At 41.1% G+C, this 13223-nt stretch overlaps 1 protein-coding gene across 7 annotated transcripts in view; it reads right to left on the bottom strand.

Annotated features, from left to right (window-relative positions):
- diaph2 (diaphanous-related formin 2) overlaps positions 1–13223 on the bottom strand; it is a 365580-nt gene that overhangs the window by 48175 nt on the left and 304182 nt on the right. For all 7 annotated transcript variants that reach the window (XM_027277405.1, XM_027277412.1, XM_027277414.1 and 4 more), the window contains one exon: positions 8982–9117. In XM_027277405.1, the coding sequence (XP_027133206.1) occupies positions 8982–9117 (136 nt within the window). The remainder of the gene's footprint in view (positions 1–8981; positions 9118–13223) is intronic.

Here is a 13223-nt window from a genome sequence, read left to right as displayed (position 1 = left end):
AACCTGGACCATTAGCCGTGAAACAAAGGCCTCGGTGGAGGGAGGAGGGGTGCAGCTTTATGGCCAGGTGGAGACGCAACAACCACACTTTCTTTTAATCTCACCGTCTCTCTACTCTCTCCTTGTGCGCACCTGGTTTAGTGTTACTCTCACATCCGAATTCAGGCTCAGCCACTTAGACATACGCAACCACCTGCATTACTCAGCACCCCCCCCTCTTCTTTTAGCTCTGCTGTCTACTCCTTTACCCCCCCCCCAAACATTTCTCCCTGCAGTCCCAGCAGCTTCTAAGACCCCGGCAGACAGAGGCCATTACTGCCACATAGAGCACAGAGAACACAAGTGCCCAAAGGACAGCAGTCATGCACCTGTTAGATGTCTTTCCTTTATTTTTTCATTCTCTTCTCTCTTTTTCCATCTCCCTGCAGTCCAACCACCCAACCCTGACAAAAGCTTTGACACGATGACCCAAGAAACTTTTCAGACAGGCTCCAGTCTTTAATTTGTAGGTGTGTGTGCGTGTGTGTGTGTGTGCATGTTTACCAGTCTACTTCAGTGAAAAGAGAGGAAGAAAAAGGGGAACGGAAGGGTAAGATGGGTAATAAAGAAGACAGACTTGCCTGCTGATTAATCTGGATTGTTTTACTGTAACAACTTGATGAGCAAACCCACTCATGTCCTCCCTAACTCAATTAGGAATGCTCCCACAACCCTCTATTCCAGGGGGAATGGCAGTGTAGCTACTACTTTCCTCTTGCTATGAGCCCCTGCGTGGCGCCAGGGTCAGGAGGGGGGAGGAAAGGAAAATGTGGAGAGAGGCCAAAATGTCTTGAAGATGGGAAAAGGTGGGTGGGAGGTGAGAGATGTATTGTGTTTGACATGCATGAAGTAGAGACAAGTGTTGCAGCTGGGCTGGCCTGGTCACTGCAGGCCTGATCCCGTACCCTGAAAGAAAACGAGATGTCCTGACTGCGAGAGACTCTGGGAAACGTGAAGTGAAGTTGGATGTCGACGAGGGAGAGATGAAAGTGGATTAGCCGCTGTGGCGATTTGCATTCTGTGGTGGAACGAAAGCCCCTGCGATGCCCCGAATAGCTGGATGCATGAATAAGTAAACAAACAAAAACAAAAATAAACCCTCCATCTGGATGGATGCTGCCAGGCCCCAAGTGAGAAACAGTAGGGAGGGGAGGTTGGGAGATGGGAAGGGTGGAAGAGAGATGCTTGTAACGTAGCAGTCATCACACTCTGCTTCTTCTGCTATAATTTACTTCTACTGCCTGCGGGCCACCCCAGTTACCATATTGCTATCACCATCTATCCACTGCTTTTGGCTAGTTTGCCCAGTAACACCACCAACACACAAGGGAGGGCTCAAACCCAGCACTGACAGATGTTTAGTTGACACACTTTTTCTGAGCCACATGGGGTCAAACATGTCAGGGAGCCAGTAGGGCCACAGGAGCCTGTCCTCACAGCAGAGTATACCACTATTGGCACTTCAGCATAGGTTAGGTACTTCTAAATTTATCCGCAATATGGTAGACCCTGAACCATGAGCATTTTCACTGTGACCTCACAGCAGGGGATAAAAGCAGATGGTGTCTGCTCTGAACCGAGCTGTCACTGTAAACTGATCAAACGTGTGGTCTAGCAGCCGATTAAATAGAAAGCAGTTTTATAAGGCTCAACTTTCAGTAGTGTTTTAGTACCTGTGTAATGTTAGAGTTGCTCTGGTTTAGTGTTTCAGTCATGCATTTCTCTTTTTTGTTGTTGTTGTTTTTATCGCATCTAACAGACTCCAGTGTCAATGTTGTCTGATCTACTCTCTGAGAGATCTGCTAATGTAAAAAGCCCCAATGTGCAATTTGTACTGTACTGTATTGTACTGCATCTTCCCAGTGCTTAGGTTCCTCACGTCGGATCCTTCGTGGTACTTCGGTGTGCATTGCTGTCTGCCACAGTGTCTTACCTTTAACGCAATCTGAACATGCAGCTGCTAATTCACGTTAAAATGTTTTTACATGCTAAGCTCTGGAAAGCTTATATTATCAAGCAGCCACAGAAAGTCAGCCTTAATCCTAAAAGATAGCAAAGGACGGCTTTTGACTGGTCTGCTTTAAGGAATTTTTTTTTTCTTTTCGTTGCCGGATTGGTTTTAATTATTGCAGGGGAGGCACTGTCAAAGAGGATGCAGTCACACTGAGCTGGTTAGATGAAAAGGTGCAGGCGACAGACATTTTATTGCAGTTTAGGTGAATCTCCAACACATTAACAAGCAAACAACACCTTTTACTGTGCTGTTCTGGCATATGGACAAGAGTGGCCCTGATCTATTAGTGCCATGCCAACACGATGCTCTGATCATGGTTTCTTTCGTATGCAATACATACAAGACTATTCATACCAAGACTACTTAAATGAACCGGGTTATTTAAATGAAAGCGATGTCAAAGAGGCTTTGGCATGTGGAAGAATAATGAGATGCTACGAACATTTTGGGTTTCATCCATCCAGGGCAGTGTAGATTACCCATTTTACAAGAGTGGCACATTTGGAGAACGGATGCAGAGTTTTGGAATCCAGATCAAGATAACATGTGAACCAAACCACACATGGGCTGTTTGCATCAGTGAAAGGCGGTACTGTCTGGGGAAGCTAAATGGATTTGACAATGGGATTTGATGGTCTTTGTAGTGAGGGTAATTAGGTTTGATTGACTGTAAAGTGACTGGTGAGGTCCAGAACTGGGAGGGGAAATGATCAGACACTTGAACCACCCACAAATTAATGAGATTCAACTGTGCCTGAGCTGATTTCACTAAGGAGAAGAAGAACATTTATGGAAGCAATGGGAGGGAGAAAAGAACATAACAGGATGAATATACTGAGTGTGTGTGTGTGTGTGTGGGAGAGAGACACACAGGAAGAGAGGGGCAATAACAGTGAGGTAATGACAGAGAGAAAACAGGAAAGACAGACAGAGATGCATGTCTCACTTCCTTGATTGTGACCTTAACTAAATTAAGTTAAAGATAAAAGATAAAAGTGATTAAAAGCTTCAAGGTGCAATCTAATTAGTGTTTTTTTGTCTTTCTCTTGATACAAAGAGGATGCTACAAACTTTAAAAAAAATAATAACACTACATATTCAGCTTGACAATTTAATGCATAAGGCAGATAGACAGAAATGTGGGACACAGTATTCCCTGGTGTTGCCTTTAATTGCTAATGAACTATGGTATTTATCATAGAATATTAAGAGGCCTCCTATGAGCACAGGCTCGATTTCCTCCTGCTGACATTTATATATGGAAATGCTTTGGAAATGTTATAATCTGTGAGGATGAGGATCGGATAAGTATTTCACTGTATCACCTTCACATACAAAATGTCATTTTGCAGTCAATCAGATGTATTTAATCCTCGCATGTCATTTGTTTATGAATAAGTCTATTTTTCCACAGGTTTCTATTCATGCTGGCGCCTTAGCTGAGACGCAGTCAGCCATATTCCGTGTGCCATCATCGCCTCGAGGCAGATTCCGATTGCGGCTGGAGATATAGCACAATCTAATATGCTGTTATTTATTAGAATGGGTGTATGACAGCAGATAATCCTTGTGCCCTTGTTCCCGTCTTTCAAGGTAATGATGGAATTCGCCAATCTACACTCAGGAGTTTCAGAGCATGCCTTGCACTTCCTTCAATCTGGATCGACACAGCTCAAAGGCAAGGACAAAGAAAAAAAAAGAAATTGGCTCAGAGTTTGGCATCACGCCGCTGTGACAGTCATATGCAGATGTGTTGAAAGATCCTTCATTTTTATAACTCATCAGAAACTACAAATATATAACCAGACACAGCAGCCAACAGTGGTGTGACAAAGGAATGACTCTTCAGGGAATAAGCAGGCAGCAGATTCAGAAGCATTGTGCCATATATCATTATTACATTCTAGAAAGGTCTGTCCTTGTCCGTTATATTGTATAGCTCCCGAATACTGGCCTAATTTACCAAGCTAAGCTGAGGAATAGTGAGAATCTTTCTCAGAAGCATTTCTTTTATCTATCTGGGTTTGTGACCTTCACGTCTCTACAAGCTATCTCCCCTGGTAATATTGTTTGCCATGTCTGCTGTGCTGTGGAGACACTATGCAAACTTAGAGAGCTAACCTGTCCACCCCGCCACCACCTGTCAGCGCTTGTCTATGATCACCTAGCTGGCATGACTCTGACGCAGGTATGCACTGGCCTACCGGCAGCTGTCAGTGTCACACAAAGCCATCAATCCACATCTCTGCCACTGTCACTCCTGACAGGGCTCTGCCAGCAACGACCAGTCAGCCTGCTGCACAGAAATATGTCAATTTAGTTTAGCATGCCACACTAATAGACACTTGAATTTGGGAATTTGGTAAACAAGAGAAAAGAAACAATGCTTTTCACAACTTTGTCTTCTCCACAAACAGGCGAAAACACACACTGATGAGGACACGTTAGATTTATAGAATCAATATAGTTGATCTTAATAAACAACATCAGGCGCTAGCTGAATCTTGGTTTGGAGTTTAAATGTATATTACTCACCAAATGTTTATGTGCATCGCCTTAGATCCACATTTAAAAGTCACTGTGTATCAGCGTGTAGAGTGGATAATATGACATTTACAAGAAAATGTAACATTCAAACACTGTAGTCTGAAATGCAATCAAAGCCTACACTAACTTATTCAGCTTGTTTTTTGGTAAGTGTAATGCATTTTAGAGAAGAGCCCACTTTTATGTATGTAAACATACACTAGTTCATCCTCAAAGTGTGAAAGGTTGACAAGGAGGATGCATAAATAGAAGCTGCAGGCCCATCATTGTCAACATGCCAACTGCTTTCTGCAGAGAATCATAAAAAAACATGGAGACCTCATCCCAGCAGGCCTTGCTGAAAGGGAAAAAAATGCCTTGATGACTATCACCAGCACAAAAAACGCATTTGGAGACCGAGGGAAAATGCATGCTATGTGAACTACCGTTTACAAATACCTTTTAAGGACTTACTTAACACGTACACTAGACCATAGGCTACAAGCAAGTTTTTGTATTCTCTGACATTTTGTTGAATTGTCTGTTGCTGTGTCCCTTTTAAGAGGACGATAATGTTTTATGCTAATGGGCTCAGTCATTTTAAAACAGTATGAGGGAGACACAACTTCCAGCTGTTGTGGGAACAAATATAACTACATTTAAGATGATAATAATGTGTGTTCAATAGTTATTTTAACACTAACACTTTGACAATACCTATTTTACGACTATAATATCCCCACAGAGCAACTCATTCTATGGGTCTGCATTCTGCTGGTGTCTGTAAGCTGTTGTAAGAATGGATTGAAGCAGCTGAGAGGGCTCTAATTCATACAGTAAAAAAAAAAAAAAGTGATCACTTTTCAGGTAAAACTTAATCATAAAAACAGCATCTGCTGAGCCTCTGCATGGGTTTTTTAAGGATTTAATAATACAGACTAGGACAATTTTAACAAAAGGTTTTCCAATCAGTTAATTTTATTTTGAAACCTACGATTAGTTAAGAAAATAATTTTATCCAGGACCACATGATTCCAGTTGGATTGCATTTAATGTGCGTAGTCAATTAAGATAGCAGACAGTTGGTCTACTTATAAAAGGTGCTGTAAAACTCACAGGCTACAACCAATATGCTTCTAAACTTGATATTCCTCAGGAATTCTTCCTTCATATGGTGAAAGGGACAAGCTGCTATAACTATTCACATACTGAGAACCATAATGAATAAAGAAGGCTGGAGAAAAGTTGACATAAAACATGTTAAGCTTCTCCACTATTTCTCTGTGGTACCTGAAAGAAATGCCTGGACTAAATAAAATGTAAAAAATATTTTTTTTTCCCTGGTTGTTTATTTATTCCTATATGCCAAGCTGCATTGTGCTCAAAGCGGCATGTGCGCTTTGCGGCTCTGTTCAAAGCTTACTGGATTTGACTGGAGTACGCAGTTGACATGTGGGTGTAGACACTTGCCCCAGACGGGGGCACTGACCCCGGTGATGCCAGTCGAGTAGGCAACCAGAGGGGCCTGCTACTCTTCACAAATGCCTTAGAGAAACAAAGTCCAGATGCTCTACCATACTCCGGCTCTTGACACACTCGACATGCTGCTTGTGACACTGCTTCATATGCCGCAATAAAAAATATCCTGCTGTGATGGACCATCTTCCTCTGTTTTAGACAGACGCATTAGTTTGGGTTTATTCTACAGTGTTCAACCCATTATTACTGGGAAGTAAAGCGATTTAGTAAATGTTGAACATCTGGTCAGTTCAAGGGAATATGGAAATCCACTTAGAGCAAATTAAAACAAATGGGGTGACCGGGTAATGATTTCATAAGCAATTTCCTACATTAGGATTTCTAATACTTCACAAGGAAAACACGTTTAGCTCTGCACTTGTCTCATCTATCAATCAGCTTGTTGAAGAAGTGTCCATGTCGGTGCACTTGCAGAGGGCATAATCATAAGTTTTATCAACTGGGACATTTTTTTTTTTTTATCAGTTCCCTAAAAGCATTTGTCTGTTTCCCCTCCCCCACCCACCCTGGTGCCATCCTGGCAAAAGCTAAATGAATTAAACACTCATTAAATATGCATTTCTTTGTTAATCATTTGCAAGCGAAGAGGATTAGGTCGCAATTTGTGAAATGACATAAAATCTATCCTTTCTCAAAAATAGCCTCTTGAAATTGCATTAAACAAAACAGTATGATCCATCAAACGGTCTTTTAAACAATAAAATGAGTAAATCAGTAAATCCGTAAAACAGATAAAATACTGACCTGTATATAATTCTGATATTATAATGGCCATATGGTTACTCCATCTGTTCATGCTAATGGATTTGTAAACATAAGAATGCACTATATTCAGATCTATCTATCCATAAAGATAACTAAGATATGATTAAATTAAGGACAAGAATAGGTAATACCAAACCGTCAATCTATAGCAGTGCTTCAATTAGTCTCTAACCTTTAAAATGCAAGATTTAATGTGGAAAATGATTAATTACGAGTAAAAAGGAATAATAATAATAATAAAAAACATCTTTGAGCAGTACACTGCCTTATTTTCATCAACCTTCACAGAAAATGCGGCTGATGCTCAGCATGAAATATTGATGTGAAAAGTCTCCTCAAATAACGAACTCTTCAAAATATCTGAAGCACACATAGAATTTTAGAACAGAATGGGAGGGAAGAGCCAAGACTCTCAAGCCAAGGCTGTCACCTGGAGAGGAGTAGAGGCAGAGAAAAGAAAGATGTGCAACAAAAAAAAAAAAACACTGAATATCCTGCTATGTGTGTTCCAACCAAAACAGCTTAAAGAGAAACTGAGAGAGAACACAAGCTGCTGTAACCTCCAACTCTGGCTTAGATTCATTTCCATTCACAGGATCCATCTAAAGTGCTCCGCATTTGATTGTCCTTTCTCTGATTACATTTCACATAGAGTGAAAGTTAGTACACAAAAAAGGGAACTATTCAAGGTTTAATGAAAATGTGTAATCAATGCAGGAAAGAACCTTGACGGGGGAAAAAGCAGCCTGGCTTTAGCACATCTAGAATTCAAAAGTGTGTATTTCAAAACTGCCAAGGTCATTGTGATTGCGACAGTCCAACGAGCTAGGTGTTGGTGTGGAGGACAATCCCCACTATCTCCAAGGCTGCAGGCAACGCTGCCCATGTCATCCTCATGTTTTATTCATCCAAGTCATATTATGGCATTCAGAAAACGAGATCAAAATCTGCTCTGGCAGAAATATTTAATATCATACCTACTTCTCTAGCCTTCTCCATCTGGTTAGCCAGAATGAGAGAGAGGGGTAGACAGCTCAGCCATGTTGGATTATTAAAAGTAAAGCTTTCAAAGAGGTCACTGCTCAGGGAAGAAAAAAAAGGATAAAAAAAAAAAAAAAAACTGTAGCATGCATCAATTATCTTGGAGAGTTGTGTGGCATACTGAAGACTGTCTTGTCACATTTCCCAATGTGGCTGAGCTACAGAGAGGTCCTTGGCTGGCGCTGACATTTAGAAGCTGGTGAATTGTGGAAATCCCAGTCTGTTTGTCAAAAAAATGGACAAAAGACCACACTGACTGCTTGCAAAGGCCCTTCAGGCTTGAAATTCCTCCACAATGTCATTGGCATAACTAGACACAGACACCCAGTTCTGTCGCTCTAATTTTTCATGTCTGAACAACTGCAAGTCACACTGATCAATACACGGTTTACTGGCATCACTGGAGGACAATAGAGTAATTCCTGTGATTCACGACAACAAATATAGCACGCTGCCCGCAAACAATCTCAGACTGGAGGAATGATCATTTTCCTGTCGCGTTGCGTGTAACAGCACGATTGTGTTGGAAGTTGAACCTACAGAGCAACTTTCAGCCACTTTTAGGAGTCAACCTCAGGCTCTTATCTTTACATGTGGCAGTTTTATGAGGGCGCAGACTGCACAGAAGTATTTGTGTTTATTCATTAGTCCATTCTCTATTCTATCTTCTACTGCTGTTACGTTAATTTCAGCTACTTTAATTGTTAAATGTTTTTAAATATATGTGCATTGTTACTACAGGAGAGAATGTTTTTGCCTATGTGAGCAAAATGTACCTCGGGAAAAAAAGAGAAAAAAAAAAAAAACAAGCTAAAAGTAGCATAATCCGTCTGTTGTTTGGTAGCAGTGCATCGACTATGGGAGTGTAAGATTCCTTCACAGCCGAAAAAGAAGACTCCCCCCACTCCTACACATTATTCTCCTCCTTCAGAGTTCAAATCTGTGTGAAGCACAATTCTGTGAAACCCCCTTTCCATCCTTTCCTGTTCTCCTCCTCCTCCTAACTCCCCACCTGCCTCCCTGTCTCTCTGTGGTGGCGCGGGTAGAAGTGGCATACCTTTGTTCATGTCAATCAGCTGCTTCTTCTTCTGCTGGCGCTCCTGCTTCTCGCGCTCTGCTTTCTCCTTCGCCAGCTTGGCTCTCTTGATCTTCTCCTCCATCTCCCTCTTCTTGTGGTTCTCCTTCACTGCTTCCTGATGAGGCACACACACACACACACACACACATAAGGACAAAATCAGAATCTAGTTCCTTCCACCACCAGTCTTTTAGTGTCTTCACTACTGTATAGTGTTCAGCAGCGGCAGCATGCCATCAGCAAATTTTTATTCAAAGAAGGTTTTGATAGTTAGAGATAAGCAGTTGGAATAAACAACACATCTGGCTTGGTGCATTGGCTTTTAATACATGCATATTTGTCTGTAAGGCTTTTGCACTGCTTTACATTTTTTCAATAACACACAGACCTGATTCGTTGTCAATAATACATCAACGTGGCGCTTTATACGTATGTAAAAAGGCGAGGTGATTATCACACATGCACATTGCTGCTACGCTTTTCTTTTTCTCATGCAATGGCTCCTCCATATTGTTAGTCTCTGAGGAGAAAGAGATATCATCCTCCTCCTCCTCCTCCGTCGTGACCGGTTGAAATGTCGGGAAGAAGTCAGAGAAAGGGAGATAATCAACAGTTACGAATTTCAGCCTTTACAAATGTGTCCGGTTCGTTCTTGTGCCAACAGAGAGTAAGATGCAACCCAGTGACCTTTGGAGACAAAAAAAAATGTTCTCTCATCCCAGACCTGTGGTACAGCCCTTGACAGGACCCATCACAGGTGTTGGTGTATGTGTGTGAGAGGTCATACAGTATGTGTGTACACAACATTCTTTGTGCTTCTGCTCATCTGTGGTGTCTCCTCTTTACGTATGCATATGTGTGTGCGGTAGGAGGTGAAGGCATGGGGCTGCCTGTGCACTGATATAATAAGTTGCGACAGCAGCCCCCTACCCCATCTAATGCCCCTGTGGTCTTGATGTGTGTGTGTCGTGTTGGCAGCTAAGACAGGGGGATTACAGGGATTGTGGGGAAGGAACAAGGAAAGTGCAGCTCATCATGCCAGTCAATAGTAGAGCTTTGCTCCATGTCCAAGGACACAGCCCTTATTGTCACTGTCTCCTTATTGGATGACAAGGGCAATGAGAGAGGGAGAGGGTGAGCGAGGGAGAGAGGAAGGTAATGTAGAAGTCAAGTTGGAATGTGTTTGTATCCTGTGCACTATTAAAACGTAGGAGGGGGTGTTTTGCTTCGTCAGCTGCTACAAGTCGATGAACACTCAAAAATCAACCTACATTTTATCACTGCATCAAGGTTGTGTAAACGATACATCCACGCTCTGTAAGGTCTACTGACTGTGTGCACTTTGCTGCTGTCTTGAATTAGAGCGGATGAGAGCTGTGCTGTACATTCAGTAACGGAATAGTTAACTTGTGCATTTTGTTTAAGTGATGGGCAGCTCTGGCGGCACGAATCAAATTGATTTCTGCCCTCATCTACTGACAGGACTCAATTCATTTTGGAAGTAATATGACTACATTGCTCAACATCTACAGCATAAGTTGAAAGATAAATTATGCAGATTACAAATAAAATCCTGCTGGCTAAACTTATTTTAAACAAACAACAAATTCTGACTGTAAACATGATTATGCAATGTAATTATGTTGCTGTAATCACACAGCACCACTAATTACCATAGCAACAAATATGTTTTCCCCACCATTCTCTTTGGCGGCCCCTATTTTGCCGTTGGTAACAACTGATTGTATCGGGTCTCATGTTATTGCCAACTCTGTATATTGTGGGAGGACATACAAGAGATAAACAATCCTCATGGGATGTGTTTTCAAAAATAATCTCCACTGCAAAGAACCAGATTTAAATCTCAGCGGAACTCAAGGCAAAGGATCTAGTTTCTCTCGACTCTGCTGAGATGTTCAGTATCTGTATGAATTCCAACAAATGAGAAATATTTTTAGAAAAAAAAAAAAAAAAGCATCTTATTGTGTCTCCTGAGTATTCTCGTGTGCTCACGATCAAAGTACAGTATTTACATTATGATTTCAGGTGACCATGGAAACAAGGTATTATTACTACACATAGTTATCTGTCCCTAGAAGCTCATCACTACAGTTACAGTGTCACCAAAGGAGAGCGTAATTATTTATTCAAATGACAATCTACAATACATTTGAACTTCTAATTGAGGTAAACAAGATATACATATACAATATACATATAATCCTGCTACTGGGGACACATGGATCCAGCAAGAGTATAATAATAATAATAATAATGATAATAATAATAATAATACTTATAATTACTCATCTCATTACTATCTGTAGTTGAGGTGGCAGTTGTTGGTTTTGTTTTAAATTTCTTGGACTGAGTTGGAAGCTTCACCTGGACAAGATTTTTCCTTTTTTTAACTGGAAAGCTTCAGATAAAATGTTATTTTATTTTCGGGCAGAAGTAGAGAAGGGAGATACATAACAGTTACGAATTTCAGCCTTTACAAATGTGTCCGGTTCGTTCTTGTGCCAACAGAGAGTAAGTGCAACCAGTGACCTTTGAGACCAAAAAAAATGTTCTCTCATCCCAGACTGTTGGTACAGCCCTTGACAGGACCCATCACAGGTGTTGGTGTATGTGTGTGAGAGGTCATACAGTATGTGTGTACAACATTCTTTGTGCTTCTGCTCATCTGTGGTGTCTCCTCTTTACGTATGCATATTGTGGTGCGGTAGGAGGTGAAGGCATGGGGCTGCCTGGCACTGATATAATAAGTTGCGACAGCAGCCCCCTACCCCATCTAATGCCCCTGTGGTCTTGATGTGTGTGTGTCGTGTTGCAGCTAAGAAGGGGGATTACAGGGATTTTGGGGAGAACAAGGAAAGTGCAGCTCATCATGCCAGTCAATAGTAGAGCTTTGCTCCATGTCCAAGGACACACGCCTTATTGTCACCGTCTCCTATTGGATGACAAGGGCAATGAGAGGGGAGAGGGTGAGAGGGAGAGAGGAAGGTAATGTAGAAGTCAAGTTGGAATGTGTTTGTTCCTGTTGCACTATTAAAACGTAGGGGGGTGTGTGCTTCGTCAGCTGCTACAAGTCGATGGAACACTCAAAACAACCTACATTTTATCACTGCATCAAGGTTGTGTAACCATACATCTTCGCTCTGTAAGGTCTACTGACTGTGTGCACTTTGCTGCTGTCTTGAATTAGAGCGGATGAGAGCTGTGCTGTACATTCAGTAACGGAATATTAACTTGTGCATTTTGTTTAAGTGATGGGCAGCTCTGGCGGCATGAATCAAATTGATTTCTGCCCTCATCTACTGACAGGACTCAATTCATTTGGAAGTAATATGACATTGCTCAACATCTACAGCATAAGTTGAGATAAATTATGCAGATTACAAATAAATCCTGCTGGCTAAACTTATTTTAAACAAACAACAAATTCTGACTGTAACATGATTATGCAATGTAATTATGTTGCTGTAATCACACAGCACCACTAATTACCATAGCCACAATATGTTTTCCCCACCATTCTCTTTGGCGGCCCCTATTTGCGTTGGTAACAAATGCTTGTTTCGGTCTCTTTTATTGCCAACTCTGTATATTGTGGGAGGACATACAAGAGATAACCATCCTCATGGGATGTGTTTTCAAAAATAATCTCCACTGCAAAGAACCAGATTTAAATCTCAGCGGAACTCAAGGCAAAGGATTCGTTTCTCTCGACTCTGCTGAGATGTTCTGTATCTGTATGGATTCCAACAAATGAGAAATATTTTTAGAAAAAAAAAAAAAAAAAAGCATCTTATTGTGTCTCCTGAGTATTCTCGTGTGCTCACGATCAAAGTACAGTATTTCATTTGATTTCAGGTGACCATGGAAAACAAGGTATTATTACTACACTAGTTATCTGTCCCTAGAAGCTCATCACTACAGTTACAGTGTCACCAAAGGAGAGCGTAATTATTTATTCAAATGACAATCTACAATACATTTGAACTTCTAATTGAGGTAAACAGATATACATATATAATATACATATAATCCTGCTACCGGGGACACATGGATCCAGCAAGAGTATTAATAATAAATAATAATGATAATAATTATATTATACTTATAATTCTATAATAAAACACTATTCATTGAATATGTAGGGTCATTCATTAGCACAAGGATTTTAGCTATAATCCTTGTGCTAAATGACTATGAATC

The sequence above is a fragment of the Larimichthys crocea genome, chromosome I (genome assembly GCF_000972845.2).
Source record: "Larimichthys crocea isolate SSNF chromosome I, L_crocea_2.0, whole genome shotgun sequence".
In the NCBI taxonomy this organism is placed as follows: Eukaryota; Metazoa; Chordata; class Actinopteri; family Sciaenidae; genus Larimichthys; species Larimichthys crocea.
This window is presented reverse-complemented; position numbering and strand designations above follow the sequence as displayed.